At 43.6% G+C, this 19,258-nt stretch overlaps 1 protein-coding gene across 6 annotated transcripts in view; it reads right to left on the bottom strand.

Annotated features, from left to right (window-relative positions):
• MLLT3 (MLLT3 super elongation complex subunit) overlaps window positions 1–19,258 on the bottom strand; it is a 156,396-nt gene that overhangs the window by 57,276 nt on the left and 79,862 nt on the right. For all 6 annotated transcript variants that reach the window (XM_060237238.1, XM_060237235.1, XM_060237237.1 and 3 more), the window contains exons 4-5: window positions 8,902–9,045; window positions 4,427–4,546 (exon numbers count right to left, since the gene is read on the bottom strand). In XM_060237238.1, coding sequence (XP_060093221.1) covers window positions 4,427–4,546; window positions 8,902–9,045 — 264 coding nt within the window. The remainder of the gene's footprint in view (window positions 1–4,426; window positions 4,547–8,901; window positions 9,046–19,258) is intronic.

Raw genomic sequence — 19,258 nt, 5'->3', positions numbered from 1 at the left:
AGAGCCCAGGAATGTGAAAATCCATGGGAAACGAAATTCCCATTATTCCTAGTATCCTGGATGCTGCCCTACCCTTCAATAGCAAAACCATCTGCTCACTTGCCTGGAACAAGTTCTCTAATTCTCATGTGAGAATGACATATTAGTTTATATTCCCTCTCCTGAACTCTCATTAGTGCAGACAATGTATGAAACAGAAAGGAGTCTCTCCCTGTTTTTCACTTTCTTTGGCACAAACTCCTATTTTCCTCCAGGCCTTCTAGGAAAGTCAGGATGAAACAGCCAAACTAATATCTGCAGTAGTATACATCCACAGTAGGGGATGCCAGCTCTGGATTGGGAAATCCCTGGAGACCTGGGCATGAAGCCCAGGGAGGGGTCTCAGCAAGGTATAATGGCATAGAGTCTACCCTTAGAAGCAGTCCTTTCTTTTATGGGAATTAACCTCTGTCATGTGGAGATCTGTTGTAATTCTGGATGAGCTCCACTCTCACCTGGCGGTTGGCAACCTTAATCCAGACCACTGTGGGATGAAATGGATTCATTACTCTGCGTTTGGATCCTCTCTATTTTAGCATTTATTTCAAGACCATCATCAAATTTAAATGTTGAATTAAGATATAAGCCTTACTATTGCTCCCATTTGCAGCCAATACAAAATTCAGGACACTGATCCCAATCTGAACTTTACTTCAAATTGTGGTATCTATTAAATGTTTTCAGTTGCAAGAGTATATAAAAGGTTTGTTATATGGTCATGAAAGTAATCTGTATCAAAGGTTTTGTTAGAGTTTCATTTCAGAAACCTGCAATCAGTTACTACTTTGCTAATTATTTAAACACACAGAATTATTGCTCATCTTTATCTCTTGCCAGAGTTTGAGTTAGTAACCTCACAGCCTCATCAAAAGAAGGCTGACAGAGTCTGTCCATTCAGACCAACTATGCAAAGGCACCATTCAACCATCCAGGAAGCCATTCATGTCTACCAGCTCACATACTGCAGCAAACCATAGAAGGAATGGTTTTGAAGTGATGCAGTGACAATTAGAAGGCTTATATAGTGAACATATGCACTAGAAAATACTTCTATATGGAGTGTCTATGCTGTAGAAGTGTTAACAGCTCTTTTTGAGAGCAATAAAGAAATTTAAAATGTGTTTGTTTGCAGCATCAGCCCAGTCTAGTAAATCGTATTGGATGTTTTGACCTGGAAAGACCTGGCATCCTAACTGTTGTTCATCAACAGCTTTGAACACATTCTATTTCAGACTATGTACTTACTGTCATTTCCTTCACAGAACAGTTGCAATGGCAAACATGGTCATACATAATTTTGCCCTCTAAAAAGGTTGTTATTTTGCTCAATAAACATTTCAAAAATGTAATTATTTCATCATTCACTTGCATTTCCAAACCTAATCCATGGCCCTCAAAGAACCCTTTAAAGGGAAAAGCATATAACCCTTTTCACTGCTTTGAGATGGAACAGAGAGGCACAATGAGCAACAATTTTTTTCTTTCTGTTTCAGAAACAAATTCTGGAAAAGTACCAGAATCATCATTACATTCAACCTAAAATGAGTCTGAGGCTGCCCAGATATACACAGGAAGACTTTGTGCTTCTCTTCCCCCCCTCCCCACTTTTTGAAGAAATGTTGTTTTGAGAATAATGAACATACCAATACAATGATTGGTCATTACTATAGATGACTAGTTGATGATGTATTATTATGCACATGGTATGCTATCAATTTATAGCAAGTTTTATTTATAGTCTGTAAACAAAACTGCAACAGAACCCATAAGCTGCTAGTGCTAGTGACTCCAAGAGACTTCACAATATAAAAACTAATTCCTCTTTCAATGTAACAGTCCAAAGTGATTACTTGTAAGATCTTAAAACAAGACTTAAAAGAAAGCAGGTAGCAAAACTGGGGCAAACTTCTGTTCAAGACCTTGGAAAGAGACTTCCAGATAGAATAGCTCAGTACTGGGCTAGATAGGCCAATAATTTGACTACTAACAGGCAGCCTGGCTTCCTGGCTTCCTTAAAAGGACAGACACAAATAAATGCTAATTATCTATATAACTATGGTCTCTGTTAAAGCTCATACAATACAGTTACAAATTTAGTAATTTTACAGTACATATTCTGGCATGAAAAAAATCACATTGAAACAGGACTGCCAATAAAACTTTGAAACAATTAAAACTGAATGATTTAGTTGGAAAGAATGTTTGAATAACGCACCAGTTTTGGAATTCAGCTTTAACTAAGTATGCAGACCATCTTACACTCTCACTCTGCCATCCTAATACAGTTTAGCAACTATGTAATATGCCAGCTTTCTGTTGAGTTGTGTTCTAGTTGCTTTGCCACTGTGATTTCAGGTAATAATAAATATGACACTGGTGTATCAATATGGGAAATGAATTTAAGTGAAAAGACCTAAAAGGATGGAAGCTGGGTACCACAGATCTTACAGTGTAAAAACAGACTTAGTTGTACATTAAGTACTTCATTGTGTTTATTACATCAATTTAACCCGATTGTTGTACTAGGTAGGTTTTTTCAGCTTGGTAATGTCCATGCAGGCTTGAATTAGATTAACTTTAATGAACTATTTCAGAAGTTACCATTAATGGCTATAAAAGTATGGTTTCAGCATGTGATAAGTAAATTTCTTGAAGCCTTGTGGGTAAATTCAGAAATATGAAGGGAAACAAAGTTTGAATAAAGATTTCAGTAAAAAGAATAGAAATGGCAAGTTATGTGGATGATCCATTGCACAAAATCGTGATCACAGATATATATATATATATCCATGTGAATTATTCCTATAACCAGTTCTCATGCAAAAGGTGTAACTTGGAAGTAACTCTTAGTTTACCTCCTTCACTGACAAGCAAGGACCATGGGGGACAGAACTGTGAATATGTCTTAAATACTTAAAAGACCAGCTGCTTTGTGAACGGCATTAAGCCTAACATGGGATATAAATTTTTAAAATACATCAGTGCAGTACTGGCAATTTTGTCAGTCATTCAGATTCTGCATCTGCCCTATAAATAAACTACAATTTTTTAAAAATAAATCAGTGGCAAGTTAGTCAGTAAGTCAGTTTTCAAACAGTATGCTGAATGTTCAGGAAGAAATCACTGGTTTTTCCCTTAAAGAAGCAGCTATTTCACTACAAATAGTGTAGCCTTGAAGGATTCCCTAGCTTTCCAGAATGACTTTGGAGAGAGGGGGTGGAGCACTGGTGAGTGGAGCAATGGGAGCACTGGGGGTGGAGCAATGTCCTAACTACTCTATTTTTAAACAACTAGCTAGTTTTGTGTGCAGCGAATTGGAACAGCAAGCAATGAAAACGAAGTTCAGCATGGTCCCCCAAATAATAATACTAGTACGAGTACAAAGACTTTGACCCACATCTAGTAGGCTTACCTATATACTGAGGTAGAAGTAGATAAAACAAATGAATCTAAATTACTACACTATTTGCCAAAATAGTTAATATTTCTGCATATCATTCAGAATGCAATACAATAATGACTTTTGCACTGACAAACAAAATTTGATTTCAAGCCTATCCTGTTTTTTCTCAAGATGGCAAATAATTTAATAGGAAATTAGTGTGCCAAATTAATGTGCATGGAACCTCACTGCTGAATTAACACACAGTCTTAACACATGCAAGCACATAGAAATCTAAAATTTACAGAAAGTTTTAAGCGATGGGGAGAAAGACTCAACACTCCAATGGACATTTTTGAAAAATTTGATATACACGTGATACTGTCTTATCGAGTCTAAACTTGCTTTGCAGCTTTAACATTTTTAAATTACTTTAATGAATCTTCATATGGCTCAGGAAAATGATGGAAAGATCATTGAACAACAGCTATAAACATTTTTCTATCTACCAAATAAGAATCTTGATTTGAAATACACATGATACCTCTTTTCATCAAGCCTTCTTATTTTGCTGCTTTAACATCATAAAATGCATTATTTAAGTCTTACATAGCATATAACATCATGCTATCTGGTATACTTATGAAATTTAAAAGTCCAAAACCCAAGGTTTTTCATAAGCAAGCAGCTGCTTTGTGAACTGCATAAAGCCTAACATGGGGTATAAATTTTTAAAATACATCAGTGTAGTTGCAGGCAATTTTGTCAGTCATTCAGATTCTGCATCTGCCCTATAAATAAACTACAATTTTTAAAAAATAAATCAGTGGCAAGCAACTCCAAGTGTTTAAGCATGAGCCTCTCTTTGAATTGCTTTTGGCTGTTTCCTCATTCATCCGATTAAAGTATTGCTTTGAACTACTTATTTCTTGGCTGATGGGCCGTGCACCAGTCGAATTGTTGCTCGAGGCATGGCCTAGTTTCTTCTGCCAAGCTATATCTCACCTTTGGCCCATGAGATGATTTCTTCTTAACTTCAGAAAAAGACAGGGAGTTACTAGGAAGGTTGGGGAGATGAAGACTCTGCCCTGAAGCAGCTGATGTACCATCTGACATTACCATGATCTATTATGAAGGAGAAATAAATGTATTAGTAACATTTAGAAAATTGATGGGGACAAAAAACTGACGCTCTTAGCAGTAGATGCTTCAAATACCATGGATAAATTACCAGCTCAGGTTTCTTCTACAAGATGCCCATAATTGACTATACCAAATTTATTAAACCATCATTTGGTTTTCACTGTGAACTGAAAGAATAAATTGAAAGCAAAAGCATGTATACACATCGCAACTATTAGACTCTATCAGTGAAGCACAACAGTGAAGTTGGGGGGGGGTGGTTTCCAGAAAACATATAATTATCTATTTTTCCTGGAAATGAGAGAACGTAAACCTGTTTACTTCCATACCTCAAGGCAAAAGTTTATGGCAGTTCCCAAATCCAAGGAGTTTTCAGTCAGAAGCTATTTTGCACCTATACCGCTCCCAACAGGCATCTATGCTGTGGATACTCAGCACACTGCCAAGACCTAACTAATAGTTTGTGCCCATGGATTCAATTACTTTGAGTAAACCCAAATTTTCTGCTACACCAGCAACACTGGCATGATACAAATTACTTTTGCAATATACTTAGTTGTTTCAAAACCTAACTTGCCACACACACAAATTAAATTTGTAACAGGTAATTTTGAAGCAAAATGTTAATTTACTCAGTTTCACTATGGCCAGCAAGCAATCTCCTAGTTTTAATCAGAAATTACATGTGTTACCTGCTTTTACAATGGCCAAACAGTGGCCAAACTTGCTTAAAGTAACAGCCACAGAGAATAAAGGTCAGATGTCTGAGAGCTGTAAGACATGAACATCAGATGTTTGAGAGAAGGAAGGAAGGAAGGAAGGAAGGAAGGAAGGAAGGAAGGAAGGAAGGAAGGAAGGAAGGAAGGAAGGAAGGAAGGAAGGAAGGAAGGAAGGAAGGAAGGAAGGAAGGAAGGAAGGAAGGAAGGAAGATAACTGGGGGAGGGAAGAGGGAGGAAGATGTGGAAAAAAAAACAACTTCAACTTTAAATGCATTCACAAATCTGCCAGCTGACTTGGCCTGGAGAAGCGCCTTTTCCAAGTCAGCCAACAGGGCGGGGGGGAGGGGCTTTGAGAGTCACACAATATGTGTGAAAGAGCAACATGTGGCTCCTGAGTCACAGTTTGGCCACCTCTGTTTTACAAACTATTTTTTTCATGCTATTTTTTTCAGACTATTTGGGGATATCTCTTAACAAAATCTTGGTCAAAACCAGAGACAAGAAAAAGACTAAATCACAATGACAAGAGGTCCTTTGAGAATTATTCCTTTCAATCCCAATGTGTCCTTCCAAGATTCAACAGGGATAACAGAAGACCAAACTGAGGTCCTCCTAGAAAAACATTCAAAAGAGGCTTGTTTAGCAAGCACTCCAACAAACAATTCACAAACAGATCTGACAGTCACATGACAACAAGCAGGCTAAGACATGACTAAAAATAAATTCCTGGGGGAGGGAACATCTGCATTTACAAGACATGGATCAAGTCTTGGGCAAACAATTAGTCCCCAGAGATTGTCACCAGAGGATACCCCCTAGACTTCTCCAGAACCCAACTGGAATGTTAATCTCCCCTCTACATAAGAATCCAGAAAAAAAACACAGAACTCATGCAGCTATTCAACACTTTCTCACTATTTGGGCCATACAGCATGTTCCCCACTCAGAGGAGGAACAGGAAGTATATTCCATATTCTTTATGATGCCAAAAAACAATAGAGATTGGAGAGTGATATTAGACTTCAAATATTCAACAAGTTCATCAAACTGAAACATTTCCCGAACAAATTGGAACAAGCTATAGACACAACCATCCAAAGTCTACAGGATTATGGGTGTCTGATTAACAGACAGAAGTTCTCTCCAACCCACACAGAGATTAGAACATCTGGATGTCATACTGAATACAGCAGACAACTGTCTTTTCCTAACTGGAATGAAGGCAAAGAAGCTGAAAGAAATGTTGCTAGCAGTCATCAAGAACAGTCAATAGCAAGAAAGCTCACATGTCACAACCCTTCACTTTGAGTCTCAGAGTGGTCTACAATCTCTTTCCCTTCCTCTTCCCACAAAAGACACCCTGTGAGGTAGGTGGGGCTAAGAGAGCACTCAGATAGCTGCTCTTGAGAGAACTGCTCTGAGAGAACTGTGACTGACCCATTGTAACTCAGCAGCTGCATGCATAGGAATGGGGAATCAAGCCCAGTTCTCCCAGATTAGAGTCGGTGCTCCTAGTCACTACACCAAACTGGCTCTCTTAAAGAGAAATCTGTTGCACATGATAACATTCCACTTCAGCCTCCCTCAAGTGGACGCATTCACATCACCAAACAACCATCAAGTAAGCTGGTTCTATATCAGATTTTGTTCATCCAATGGCAGAAGCAACTGATGCCCTAACATCCCAGTGGCCAAGTGGTCTTTGGTTTGCCTATCTTTCCCACTCTCGTTGTCCCCAAAGTAATCAAGAAGATCAAGGAGCAAAGCCCAGAAATCATCTTGGAAGCTCCATACTGGCATCAGAGGCCATGGTTCTCAACCCTCCAGGAGATGACGATCAGACCACTGTTAACTCTTCTGTATCATTGGACATGCTACAAAAAGGACCTGTATGGCATCTCCATCCAGAGTGTCTACAATTAACTGTCTGGAGATTGAGCAGGACAATTTTCTGTACCTAGGTTATTCAACAACACTGACAGATACCTTACTAGCCTCCAGGAAGCAATCAACCAGTAGAATCTACAACACTTCTTGGAAGGCATTTGTCAGGTGGAGTAGAGGATGAAGACTTTATTCCTTATAGCAGTTACATTAGCAAGCGAGTGTGTGTCTGAGCCAGATGCACTGTCACATCTGAACTGTGCGTTTTCCATAAAGACACAGTTGTCATGAGGAAAGATCCTACTTCCATCAAACTAAAGGTAAACTCAAATTTCCACAGATCACAGGAAATTTTGCCTTAGGTTGTTTTGTCCAAATCCTGTCCATTCAAAGGAAAAACTGTGGTGTACCTTACACGTTAGATGTGCACTCAAAACCTTTATCCACAGGACACAAGGTATTAGAAAAACTGACTCCTTATTCATTTCTATCTCATAACCACATAAAAAAAGTTCAGAAACTAGACATATCACTTGGCACTGCTGCCCATTCAATCCAAAGCACCACAGCCTTTGCCAGACATGCTACCATCAACCATTTCCACCTTCATAAGACATTACAAGATTTCCACCCTTGTAAGACACTACAAAATGAACATCTTAACTGAGCTGATTCAGCATTTGGAAAAAGAGTGTTATAGCAGATTCTAGGATCAGAAGATGATCCACCCAGGAAATGAGGACAGTGTTTTGGGAGGTCCCACCAAAATGCCCTCCACCACAGAGGATGAACAGACTACTGGATGCTTATCATGAAGGATCCTTCTCCTCTGAGGAAAGGAGGACATCTTTCCCCTTCCAAAGTCATTGTCTCTCTTCTATCTAGCAAATAATGCCAAGTGATATGACCTATACATCCTGTCCTATTGTTCCTTATTTTACTGTTGCTGAATTTCTTCTTGTTATAGTTTATGTATTAACTCTCTCACAGTTTAGGAATTTTATTGACTGCTTTTGGAGCACCAGGACTGATAAGGTGGGTGAATCCTATCAGGAGACAGGAAGTAAAAAGATTAAATTCCTGCCTCCCTGAACAGAAGACGGGAATCACCCTCAAGGTCCTCCCTTCCTCAGAGGAGAAGAGCACTTTATGCTAAGCATCCAATGATCAGTTTCAATACTTGTGAAAGTATTGTAAAACAGAAAATTGATCTTCTTGGAGGGAGGGGTGGCAAGAAATTCTCTGCAATCACAGCAGTCAATAAGGTGGTTTTCCAAAAGCCTAGAAGAAGTCCCTGATGGAACACATACAGATTAGAACATTGAATTTAACATTAGAGCAAAACAAGGACATCACAAAAGGTATTAGTAGCAAAGAAAAAGGCAGGCCTCAGATTCTGTGGGAGCTCACAGGAGCACAGCTCCTGCAGCTTTCTGAGAGTTCCACCTCCTCCTTCTGAGAGTTCCACTTCCTTGTCTACTGAATAGTATGTGCAGCTGTATAACAATCCCTGGATGAGCTCCACCACCTATTTTTCTACAAAATGACCACTGGAAAAAGGTATTAGTAGCAAAGAATGAATTTGCATAAGTATGGTCACAAGTGATGCTAAGACTGTATCATTACGCCATGTCTATATCATTAAGACCATTAAGCCATGGTCACAAGTAATGTTAACAGTTTTATACAGAAAATCTTTTTGATATATGGGGTTGACATTCAGATAGGACTTACTCCTCCTGCTCTCAGCAGCTTTCTTCTGAACTCTTCCGTGGGGTTGTTGAAAGTAAGTTTTTCACAGCGGAGATGGTTTACTGGTGGGTGGCCTTCCAAATGTAGGAACAGGTCATAGTCAAAGCGGACTTTCTTCGGTTCTTCCTGTGGGTTAGAAAACAGTCAGGCCGGGGTGGGGGGGTGGAAATATGATACCACATTGTCTTTCATCTCACATTTATACAGATTTGTTTCTTTGCTTGTAGATTATTCAGGACATTGCATTAATTAAAGTTCTGAGGATTGCCTTAAATAAATATCTCTGGGATATTCAAGCTTTCAGTTTGAATCATGGCATTGCTGGCAATGGCTTTTAAATATTTTCAGCAATCTTTCTGAAAGTGGAACAAACAGCTAGAACTTTTGTGCCTAGAAAGGACATGGAGGTATGTATTCTTTTCTACAGTACTAAACTGCTTCCCCGCCCCATCAATTAACATTAAGCCCTTATATTAATACAGAAAGCAAATTTCTACTGCTATGCTACCGTTCTAGCAATCCAGTTTTTTTTACATGTTGAAAGGTAGCAAACAAAGCTATTCTGAACCCAATCCATCAATTACTCTTTGATGGACATAAAATTAATGCAAATAAGTCTATATCAATCATTCATACAGCACATTAAATTGCACCTTGTAGCCCCATTATAGGTCATTACTATAATGAAGTCTAGATCAGGGTTGCCCATGGCAACTGTTCAGAGGCCACAGGTTGCCAAAAATGCCAATGGAAACATAGTACTCCCACGCTGCCCAACTGTTAATGTTGCTGTACAAAGTCCTAAATGCCAGAGATGCAAGGATCTTAAGACATTATCTCCTTCCCTGTGACTCAGTTCAGTGCTTCCCCAAGGACTTCTGTTTGACTACCATGATGAAGTTGGTCTAGATGACAAGGCTGCTTATTCAATGTGTTTTGTGGCTACTCTACCGTTAACGATGCTTGACATAGTTAAGTCACACTGAGTTTCTAAATCAAAAACAGTGGGGTTTAGATCCAAAGTCTCCCTTCTGATACAGGAGAGAATTCCTATAGTGGAAAAAGCACTATCTCTATTGCAGAAAGGCACTTGGCAGAAGAGATCCAACCCAATAAGAAACCTTTGTTTGACAAGCTCCATGACATAGCACTGACTTTTAAGGAACTTTTAATTTTTCTTCCTAATACTGATATTTTCTATTTGCCTTTAACCGTATTACAGGCCCTGATTTTCAGGCTCAGAAAGGATATAAACATATAGAGACTGTTAAAAGTACTTTACAGTTCTTTTCTCATTTACAAATCTGTCTCACTTGTGTGTATGCAATTCATTATAAAAAAAATCCTCATATTCCAAGGGGTAAAAATGAGTGTACACTTAAAATATCTCTTAAAGCTCTTCAGAGCAGAACAGGTCAGGTTCAGTGTTATAACCCAAAAAATCCAGTCAGGCCTAGAACAACAATTGGGTGAACTTCACAAGGCAGTCTTCTCTCTGAACTTGAAGTTATGTGTTATGTAAAATAGCTAAAATTGGTAGACTCATTTCAAGCATCATGATGAACAAGCCCTGATAAGATTTTTCTTTCTTTTCACAGGACCAAACATTTTCCATACCCAGAATCACATCTTGTACAATACACTGTAGTAGCTCAGTGGTTAAGAAACTCTATGTGCACATGTAAATGCATGTCTGCATTTGAGAGCATTTAATATACTGATTGAACAGAGCAAGTAATTTTGTTTTAATTTGGATAGCGGCTAGTACAATAATGGGCACTTTAGACAGCATTATCAACAGCAATAATAGTAAATAAATAATGTTGAGAGTTCACTAAAAGAAACATCTCTCTTATACAGCAAAAGTGAAACAAATAGACAGAACAAGCCTGTTTTAGCCGCATGGCTGATTCACAAATAAAAGTTCATTAGTTTCCAGTGTTTGGAATCCTGTAGGTTAAATGTACTATTACACATTGTACATGGTGGCAGAGTTAAAAACCCTTGATTTCCTCCATTTCCTTTTCTGAAGCAGAGCCTACTTCCTAAACAGTTAATTTTGTACTTCAATATCCCCCCTTTTAAAAAACAAAAAACATTCCATTAGAAGACATACATCCAGCTGGTACAAAGCTCAGGGACAAGGATGTTGACAAGGGACATGCTGCAGCACTGAACATATGACCTTCAGTTTAGAAGAACTACATCAGTCACCAGTTTCTTTCCAGGCACAATTCATAATGTTGTGTTTGAACTCTGGGCCCAGTACACATGAAGGATTTTTCTTCTGTATGAGCCTACCTCTATCTACTAAGGTGTTTTCACAAGGATCTTCTCTGGCTCCTCTCCTTTTTAAATGAGAGGGGAGGTGACAAGAACTAGGGATTTCTTGGTGGCAGAGCCATAATTATTGACTTCACTCCACCTATCCAAGCAAATTCAACTGGTATCATACTTGTTTGTTATTTAGATACTAGAGGAAAACATAATTATCCTATGAGGCTTTCCCTGTGTTTATGATAGAAGAGCTCAATGGATTATCTGCTCTTGTTCCAGAACAAAACTAACTCCATGAAAATTTGTCAGTTTTGTCCTTTCCTGCGTTTAAAAATGTTTGCATGGAAATCATGACACATATTTCAATTCTATTGTGTGCTGCTTCAAATAAATAAATGGAGAGGAAAACCCTCTTGTAGCCCTTTCTCATGATCCATTCTAAGCACATGTAGACACATCTAGGAACATCCTGCAGGGTACAGTGCAGGTAAAATGTGGAGCCAGTGTCCTTACTGGATGGATATTTTGTGTGCAGACAGTATAGCTGAAGCAAGGCTGGCTACCTGACTTAAATACTGGTCAAATATTTACAAGAAGTTAAGGGCAACTGTTTTTTTTAATATTTATTAAAATATTTATATTCCACTTTCCTTATGGTTCAAGGTGGCTTACAAAAAGACAGGTTGCTTACCTGTAACTGTGGATCTTCAAGTGGTCATCTGTGGATTCACACTCATGGGATAGAGCGCCTGCGCCGATCCCCGAATCGGTATCTGAAAAGCCTGGGATTTTTCCGCGCTTGGCGCCAATGGGCATGCGCAGGCGTCCCAGTATGCATGCTCACCGGTGCCAGCGCGGGGATCCCACCAGTTCCTTCCTGACCACTGGAAGCTCCTACTGGAGGGAGACCGTCAGCAGTGGGGAAGGAGGGCGGGTAGTGTGAATGCACAGATGACCACTTGAAGATTCACAGTTACAGGTAAGCAACCTGTCTATCGTCTTCGTGGTCTCTGTGCTTCACACTCATGGGAGACTAGCAAGCAAGACATACCTGGAGGTGGAAAGATGGTCAAACGGAAGAAACAGCTTGCAACACCGCAGTTCCCAACCGAGTCCTCTGCTGTGCATGAACGTCCAGCACATAGTGCTTCATGAAGGCATGCGGAGAAGACCAGGTGGCAGCCTTGCAGACATCAGTAAGGGACATGCCTCTCAGGAACGCCACCGACGTGGCCATCGCTCTTGTGGAATGTCCATGAACAGGTCCAGGTAACGGCTTCTTTGCCAACAAATAAGAGTTTAATCGTCTCAGTGAGCCATTTTGAGAGCCTCTGAGACAAAATCCTGGAACCTAGCTTGGGAGCAGCATACGAAACAAAAAGCTGCTTGTCCTTGCGAAAATTCTTTGAACGGTTCAAATAAAACAGCAAAGCACGCTTAACGTCCAAAGAATGCAACCTATGTTCCTCGTCTGAGGAAGGGCTAGGGTAAAAAGTGGGCAACCAAACTTCTAAATTGAGGGGGAACTGAGAGACCACCTTCGGAAGAAAACTAATGTCTGGAGCCAAGGAAACCCCAGCCTCTCGAAAAACAAGATAAGGATAATCACAACGCATTGCCGTGAGCTCCCCAACACGACGCGCTGATTTGATGGCAACCAAAAATGCAGTCTTCCAGGACGGGAGCTGCAAAGAGCACATGGCCATTGGTTCAAAAGGGCGACGAGTTAGTTTGTCCAGCACTAACGTCAAGTCCCACAACTGTGGGGGCGATCTTGATGGTGGATGCAGCCTAAACAGCCCCTTCAAAAACTTCTTGGACTGAGGGTGTGCGAAAACAGAGTACCCCTCCACCTGATCATGGAAGGCAGATATTGCTGCCAAATACACCTTGATGGAGGAGAAAACCAGGCCCACATCCACTAGGGATAACAAAAAATCAAAAACCCGGCTAGGTGTGACTGAAGGGTCAACTAAGAACTTAGTGAATCTCCGCCACTTCCTGTCATAGGAAGTGCGGGTGGACAGTTTTCTGCTGTTCATAAGGACATGCTGGACCCTGTCAGAGAACTCTACTGGTCGATGAACCATGCTGTCAGCTTCAGATGCGGCACGTTGTGATGGAATACATGCCCGCCCTGAGCTGACAGAAGGTCCGGTTCTGCCGGGAACTGGTAGAAACCCCCCCTTGACAGTTGGAGCAGGATCGAGAACCAGTTCTGGCGAGGCCACCAGGGAGTCACCAGGATGCAGCATGTTCTCTCGCTTGCTATTTTGTTGACCACCTTCGTCAACAATGGCAGAGGCGGGAACATGTAGAGGAACCGGCCCTCCCAAGGAAGCAGTCCATCTCCCAGAGAGGCTGGATCTGCTCCCCCTCTGGAACAGAACATGGGGAATTTCTTGTTCTCGGCCGTGGCGAAGACATCCAGCTGCGGGTACCCCCAAAGCTGGAATACAGGCTTTAGAAAACGCCACTGCAGTTCCCACTCGTGCGGGGAAGCCCCACCCCTGCTGAGGGAGTCTGCCTGAATGTTGAAGACCCCCAGAAGGTGTGCCGCCTTCACGAAGATGTCGTATTGGAGACACTCCAACCAGAGATCCATCGCCAATGCGCGGAGCCGACGAGACACTGTCCCACCCTGCCTGTTGATGTAGCACAGGGCAGTGGTATTGTCCGTAAGTAGCGCTACAGTCTTCCCCGCCACTAAGGGGCGTTAAGAGCGTAGGGCAAAGTGAACCGCCAGCAGTTCTAGGTAGTTTATATGGAACTGGGTCAGTTTTGGCGGCCACTGGCCCCCCACACACAGGACGTCCATGTGGGCCCCCCAACCCCACAAAGAAGTATCTGTGGTGATAGTCACAGTAGAAGGTGGGACATGGAAGGGAGCTCCCTGGCAGATGTTGTTCTCTGACCCCCCACCACTGTAGCGTCTGAAGAGTCCCGGATGGGATGATGAACCTCTTTTGAGGGGAGTCTTTGTGGGCAAAACTGGCGAAGAAACCACAACTGTAGGCCTCTCATCCTCAGTTTTGTTAAAAGTAGCACACTTGTCGTCGCTGCCATCAGCCCCAGCATCCGTTGAAGCTGCTGTGCTGTGCCCCACTTTCGCCTCTGTAGCAATCGTACCAGACCGACAATGTCCTTTGCTCTCTGCAGAGGCAGGTATGCACGATGCTGCTTCGTATCCAGCAAAGCCCCTATGAACTGCACTGTCCTTGACGGAGTAAGGTGAGATTTCTCCAAATTGACCTGCAACCCCAAGGTGTTGAGAAGACGTAGAGTGATGGCAATGTGCATTGACAAACTTTCCCTCGACTTCGCCACAAGGAGCCAGTCGTCGATGTATGGAAAAACGACAACTCCCTGGAGACGGAGATGGGCAGCCACAACGCTCATCATCTTCGTAAACACCTGAGGTGCAGTGGACAGGCCGAACAGAAGGGCTTTGAACTGGAAGTGTTGGGAACCCACTGCAAACCTGAGGAAACGCCTGAACACCAGATGGATGCTGATGTGGAAGTAGGCATCCTTGAGGACCAGGGTCGCCATTCAGTCCCCTTGATTGATGAGGGGCAGGATTGTTTGCAGTGTGGACATTCTGAACTTCTGGTACAGAATAAATTTGTTCAGATTCCGAAGATCCATAATTGGTCTTAAGCCCCCGTCCCTCTTGGGGACCAGGAAGTAGCGAGAGTAAAAACCTCCCGTCCTGGCCTCCATTGGAACTCTCTCTATGGCTTGTTTCTGTAGGAGGTTGTTCACCTCCGCCAGCAGAGGTGGGGAAGGGGGAGTGGTGATCACCACGGATTGGTTCGGAATCTGAGCAAACTATTTTGTAGCCCTCTTGTATGATGGACAAAGCCCACCTTTCTGTAGAGATCAGGCAGGCAGGAAAGGGCGGAGGCGGATAGCTGTTGAGCCAGTAGGGGCGATGATGCGTGCCACAAGAAAGTCAAAGGCCCTGCTTATGAGGGCGAGCACCCTTGGATTTGCCCGTGGCCTGAAAGCCATAGCAGTTCCTGTTGTTGTCTGAGTACAATGGTCTGTCAGGCTGGGTGGAGCGAAGTTGCCATTGCTGTTCGGGCGAGAACTTTTGGTAAGGCTTCTTGGCCCATGGTTTGTGCCACTACTTCGCCTTGGGAGCCCTGGAGGTGGCCTGCACGCCCAGGTTCCTGGAGGTCTTCAGGCTCTTGTCTATTTCCTGCAGTGCACTGTCTGTGGTAGTGCTAAAAAGGCCATCCCCCTCAAAGGGCAAGTCCTCAACAAAAGCCCTAGTGTCCTGCTGCAGGGCTGTTGACCTTAGCCAGGAGTGCCAACGAATGCACACAGCAGACGTGATGGCCTTTGCCGACACGTCCACCATGTGCTTTGCTGCAGCCAATTGTTGCTTGGCCACAGCAAAGCCTTCTTTCTGCAGCTTCCTAGCAGCAGCCTTTTTGTCCTCGCTCATGGAAGAAAGGAGAGGGGTGAGTTGTTCCCATACGGAGTACTGGTATCTAGCCATGCAAGCCACATAGTTAGATACTTTTACTCCTAGGGCCCCTGCGGAGTAGACCTTTCTTCCCATACTGTCCAGCTTTTTTCCCTCCTTTCAGGTGGGGATGAGTGGACCTTTCGCGCCTTGGAGGAGGAAACCACTGAGTTCGGTTTCGGATGGGTGAAAAGGAACTAAGCCCCCATCTCCCGGACCCTGTACATGTGGTTCAGCCTTCTGGATGACACCCGAGTCGAAGATGGTTTCTTCCAGGGCTCCTTGACTGCCTGCAGAATCACTTTGGTGACCGGCAAAGCGATTGCTGTGGATGTGTCCCTTTGCATAATGTCAAAAACATTATCATACAAGACAGGTTGTGGTTGCGTCACAGGCAGGGAGAGGGAGGTTGCCATCCTCTTCACCAGGTCGCCATAGGACTTCAGATCCTCCGATGGCGAAATAGGAAGATCTTCGGCCGTTTGGGAACCTGGCGAAGGCTCCAAAGCACCTTCCTGGGCGTCGATACCGCTCTCTGAGTCCGATGAAGAAGACTCCCGGTGTACGGAGTGCTCAGAGAGGATCAGCATCGATTCCCGGATCAGCGAGAAGATCAACGTTGATGGTCGCCGACGAGACTCAGCTGCTGGGGTGGTGCGCCTTTCCGGAGGGATCAATACCGATGGCCTTCGGGAATGGTGCAACAGCCTCAACCTGCAGGATGCCTCTGACTGTTGATCCCACTCCGCAAACTCCCTTGGTGGATACCACTGGTAAGGAGGATAGGGATATGGATAGGTGGGCGGCCACTGACGCTGCTCCCACGATGGTAGCGGTGAAAAACGGCGTGGTGCCATGGAGGGCTCTAGCTCCCGTCTGCCTCTGGGTTCCATCGGGGTAGACGGGTCCATCGGCGCCAAAACCTCCACTTCTGAAATTGAATCGCTCCCACTGTGACGCCGCAACCAGGATGACGAGGATCGCTGGGTGAGGTCAATCTCTGTTGAGTACTGCCTCTCGATGCCGATGGGCTGTGGCGCGGGGACGCCAGGATCTTCCTCGGCGGAGCAGTCGGTGCCGAAACGTCGCGCAAGGGCGATGGAGTGCGGGACCTCTTCCGCTTCTCCTTGGCCTTGGCCTTCTTCGGAGCGGATGCTTGGGTCCGAGTCACCCCGACGCTTCTTGGCGGGCGTGTCCACTGATCCATCATGGGATCGTTTTGTGGAGGAGCCTCGCTCGATCGGCATTTTGATCACAATCGGAGTCACATCGGCTGATGTGACCATTGGGGCCAGAGTGTCTGCCATGGTCGATGCCGACGGGCCCGATGCCGATTTCTGAGGGCAGAGTGCCAATTCAGTTAGAGCAGCCGAAAGCCGCACCACCCAGTTTGCTTGGAGAAGCGGAAGCAATGTGGGCAGGACTCCACACGGTGCACTTCACCCAAGCAGAGAAGACACAAAGAGTGGCCGTCTGGGGGGGCAATCTTCCCACAGGAGCGGCAGCGTTTGAAACCCCCCCAGCGACTTTCCATAGACGCCAGTCGCCAAAAAACCCACTCAGAGTCCTCTGAGGGGAAAAAAACTTTTTTTGGGGGGGGGGGAACAAACGGGGGGAAAGGCCCCGGAGGGCAGTCCGACAGACACACACACAAACTCTTTTTTTTTTTTTTACCTATCTAAACTAACTATCTATACTAAGAAAAAAACAACAAACGGGCTATTTACAAGGATAAAGGCAAAAAGACCAATATCTCACCGACCGGGGACACGAAAGGCAAACCTCTCCGCGCAGCGGTCAGAAAGGAACTGGCGGGATCCCCGTGCTGGTGCCGGTGAGCATGCGTACTGGGAATCCTGCGCATGCCCATTGGCGCCGAGCGCGGAAAAATCCCGGGCTTTTCAGATACCAATTCGGGGATCAGCACAGGCGCTCTATCCCATGAGTGTGAAGCACAGAGACCACGAAGAAGATCTAAACAAAAGTTTGAGGCTAGTAACTAAGACTACCTTTAGTTAACAGTAACTATTAAGCACTGCAGCTAAATTCTAAGCTAACAATGGTATGCCAGTATAAGCATACAAATGGGGAACTAATTGGAATTCATGAGGCAAGGAACCAACTTGGAAATCCCACCTCAACACCCTGCCCAGCCCCTCAATGGCATTCTGCGAGCTTTCAGTTTGTTGAGTAAACTAATCCCTACTATCTCAACTGTTTCCAGGTCAGTACCTTACCTAGTCATGTTTTTTTTTTCCTTTGGGTTAGTTTACAAAGCCTTCTCCCCACCCCTGCATAGCTAAGAAGTTCCCCTGAGGATAGAGACACCTCTCCTTTGTCTGTGGGAAGCCTGACTGGACTGCTTACATGGTTGGCATGTGACCCAGCTATTTTACTATTAGGCACAGTGATGTGAACTACAATAAAAAGACAACAGTTGCTTATATTGATACTAACACATCTTAGGAAGGCCCTACTTTAAATAAAATTTCATTTGTGAAACAAAACACACACAACTACAATTAAAAACTGTCTTATATTTGTGAGTATACTGAACAGAGCTGCCTGGTCCTATATAGGAAGTGGGCCTCTGGAGGTGGGGAGAGCAGATGACTTCTACAGAGCTGCAGGTCAAGGAGACCTCTCTCCTGCCTTTACCATCAAAAGACTGGATGGTACAATGGTAAAAGGTAATCTGCTATCCAGACATGAGCTTCATTGAATTAGTTGGCTGTAGTCTCAAATACTTTGGCCACCAAATGAGAAGGAAGCACTCACTGGAGAAGATCCTGATGCTGGGAAAGATGGAAAGCAAAAGAAGAGGAAGGCAAAAGATGAGATGGCTGGACAGCATTACTGATATAACTAACACAAACTTGAGCAGACTTCGGAGGATGGTGGAAGACAGGAGGGCCTGGCGTGACTTTGTCCATGGTGTCGCATAGTCAGACTGTGCGACTGAACAACAACAAAGTCAAATAATAATCACTTGACCAGTCAAATTGACCATTATCCCTGTGGAGAAACGCCATTTTAGTCAATGTTGGTGCTTCATTGGGAGGGAAAACATGAAACTCCTAAGCAGGCTTTGGCCTAGCCTTCCCCTCACTCCCCCCCTCCCTTCCAGAGCCAAGCCAACAACTCTAGGGGGAAAGTCTCCTAGAGAGGCAGGAAGTTCTTTTGTTCTCTGCATGTGAGTTAGGCAGGAAGAGAAGTCAGTTCTCAGCTAGCGCTCAACGGAGAAGGATGTGAGCCTGGGAGCTCCTGCCTGGGGAAGAGGCCTATTTACGCAGGAAAAGGCCCCCAGGTAGTCAGACCAAGTAAGTCGTCCACAAGACAGGACCAGTTTAGACCAGGGACAATAGGATGCGTTTATAAACACCTTTTCTTTGTCATGCTGTTTGCTGTGCGGGTGCTGTGCTGTGCTAACTTTGTATATGCAACTGTTTTTGTTTTGTTCTTCTTTTCTTTTCTTTTTCTCTTTTAATTAAATATTTTTACTGTTTTAAATGCTGGCAGTCCATCTCTGTACCACATAGATCCCCAACCGCCTTAGACCACGCTGAGTTAAGAAGGGGGCCCCGGAGA

The sequence above is a fragment of the Heteronotia binoei genome, chromosome 4 (assembly GCF_032191835.1).
Source record: "Heteronotia binoei isolate CCM8104 ecotype False Entrance Well chromosome 4, APGP_CSIRO_Hbin_v1, whole genome shotgun sequence".
NCBI classification, from domain to species: domain Eukaryota; kingdom Metazoa; phylum Chordata; class Lepidosauria; order Squamata; family Gekkonidae; genus Heteronotia; species Heteronotia binoei.
Note: the sequence above shows the minus strand (reverse complement) of the source record. Positions and strands in the feature narration are given on the sequence as shown.